At 35.5% G+C, this 2738-nt stretch overlaps 1 protein-coding gene across 1 annotated transcript in view; it reads right to left on the reverse strand.

Annotated features, from left to right (window-relative positions):
- Positions 1–20: 20 nt before the first annotated feature.
- LOC103396961 (cysteine dioxygenase type 1-like) overlaps positions 21–2738 on the reverse strand; it is a 5125-nt gene continuing 2407 nt past the window's right edge. Inside the window, exon 4 of the mRNA XM_025052697.1 lies at positions 21–1721. Coding sequence (XP_024908465.1) covers positions 1692–1721 — 30 coding nt within the window. The 3' untranslated portion in view covers positions 21–1691. The remainder of the gene's footprint in view (positions 1722–2738) is intronic.

The raw sequence follows: 2738 nt of genomic DNA on the forward strand, positions 1-2738 counted from the left end.
TGATGAGAAACAGACCTCATCCTTTATCATATTCCCCTTTCTTGTGCTAAATACGGAACCATTATAATTACTTTTTGCCTGCTATGATAAGCTTGGTTTATGACCTCTGGATACTGAGCTCAGCCCGTCTTGACAATAGTTTTTTTTTAGTTTTTTTTTTTTTACCTTTATTTGTCCTACTTTGCACAGGTTGTATCATTCACAGTCAAAATCAGTACAAACCAACGCAGACTGGTCTGTTGAACAAAGCTAAAATTATCACTGTTTCCTAAATACATTAACCACAAGGATGCTCCTGTAGTTTTGTGTGATTCAGTGACTGCTCAGTATTAATGGTTAGCTCAGCATTGTCTCTTGCAATCACACCTTTTTGAGAATTTGGTGAAAGAAGAGACAGAGCCGAGACAGGATGTTGTGATGTGTCGTATCGTGTACAGCAATGGTACAAAAGTTTGTTTAAAAAATTCTAAGTTTCAGTTATCAGCCAGTCGTTTGTCCAAATTTATCATTGGGGTAAACCCAATAGTGATGAGTTTGTGTACGACTGTAGAATCAAGGGATTTTGTGTCAGCCAGCTGAATCTACCTGTGACAATGTCATTATCTCCTGTTAGCGTCACTGAAGATTCTTGTTGTTATCACTCTCTAGCACACAGCCTCAGGCTCTGAGCTCCTTCATGGAGCTGCTGTACAGATATGGTGTAACTACTATTACTTTACTAAGTGCGAACACCCAGATGTGAGTAAAGTGGAAGACAAAAGAATCCAAATGACACAGTCCAAGCACTGCATGGAAACTGATGCACTTCCAACATTTCTCGCTGCAAAAAACAGACCAGCAACATTCCAGAACAGACACCACCCCAGGTCAGCATTCACACTCACAACATCTCATTCACCGTGTGAAATAAAATCTTACCAGAAAGCAGCACAGAAGTGCAGAAATTACCTAATAATGCACATTAGGGTGTCTATGGTCAGACAATGATTTGCTTTAAACTAATTCAGTGTCTCATCTTTTGTGTAATCCTTGCTCATAAAAAAACTGTCTAATCAATGTATCTGTAAATAAATTACATCACACAAAAAAACAGGAATCTAAAGCTTTACAATTCTTCATCTAAAGGCAAACCAAAAATTAATTGTTTTAGACTGTACAGCACATTCTTACTTTTCATTACAGTTTTTTACAGGTGTTAAGACTAGTTTCTACTGACTTAAACAGTCATACAAATGCCCCAATGAAAATACAATTGCTTTTCTTATGTTGTATGATGTAGACGTAAAAAATAAATTTAGGGGAACACTATCACAACAATATCTTCCACATATTTGAAATGCTTGAGCTCTATTTCCAATTGTGGGCCATAACTTGACAAAAATGTGGGCACACAGGTCATGGAAAACCAGGAATGTTGTTATTGGAAAAAGGTCTCCTTAGGTCTAGCAAACAAAAGACAGATTCAATCCATGTCCAAACCTATTCATGCATTCATCCTGTGCTCATGAGTGTTTACTAAGCTTAGACTGAGGCAGTGATGTCATTCTAATTACCGAGTCCTCTTCTGAACTGTCCTCCCTCATCCTGATTGTGAGAGGCTTTGCTCAGTTGTTATAGATCCACATTTTGCTTCTTAAGTCATTTTCCCATTGACATGTGAACACAGTCGTAGTCAATGTCCGATGCCTCTTTCAGCTGTTCTCTTGAGAGACTGAGTTCTCCTGAGAAATGTAAACAATGAACGTTAACATTAACTGCAGTCAATATGTACTCACACTTGTAAACGTTTGTCTTCAATTATCTTATCACCAGCATTTGTGTTGCAATCTAACACAGTAAACTGACAGTGTAGTCAAGGTGCTTACTTGCAGATTTGTGATTAGGCCCTAATGCTGGCAGACTAACCACAAAAACAGAGATCTATTGGAGGACAAATAATGTTTAAAATAGCTATTCATTTTATTTATTTTTTCCTATTAAGTCTTCAGTAAAGCTAAAGATGATATAGCAATACCTGGGTAAGCTGTCTTTGGTAAATTTAATTTTACCTTCAGTTTATCATCATGATTACATCCACACTATTGTGTGTGTTTTTTAACAAATATACTCAACATGTTCCTAATTTAACCATTATTCATACTTGGTGTTTAGAAATAATGATTTTTTTTTTTTTTGCCCCACTAAGGCTTTAAATTGACACACAAGAGAAAGTGCCAGCAGGTTGAGTTAGCTTCAGTAGCATTAGCATTTGATACAGTGCTTTACATCCACACTAATGTGTGGTGTTTTTTTAAACAAATATACTCAACTTGCCCATAGTTTAAATATTATTTCTACTTGATTTCGAAACATTAACTTCATTAGCATTAGCTTTTGCTTCACTACATGTTACTAGTATGATACTATAATGACAGAGCTAAAGTTAATGGTTACCCTTAGGGTAAGAAATAGTGTGTCTGATAGTTTTCAAACCACAACATTTGCGGACAACTTTAACCAATTTATTATTATATTATTTATAATTATTATATAAATATCAGAACTAGCATTGGTTAGCAGGTAGCATCTGTTGGTGTTCCTATAAATCTGAACAGACACAGAGAGTTGAAATTTGAATCTGACACATTACAAAAATGGAACAAGATTTTCAAGCTCTTAAATGCTTCACACATGCCTAACATTTTAAATCATAAAATATGCGCATTTTAAACACTGTCTTTTCTTTTTTTTTTCAAATT

The sequence above is a fragment of the Cynoglossus semilaevis genome, chromosome W (assembly GCF_000523025.1).
Source record: "Cynoglossus semilaevis isolate Cse_v1.0 chromosome W, Cse_v1.0, whole genome shotgun sequence".
NCBI classification, from domain to species: Eukaryota; Metazoa; Chordata; class Actinopteri; order Pleuronectiformes; family Cynoglossidae; genus Cynoglossus; species Cynoglossus semilaevis.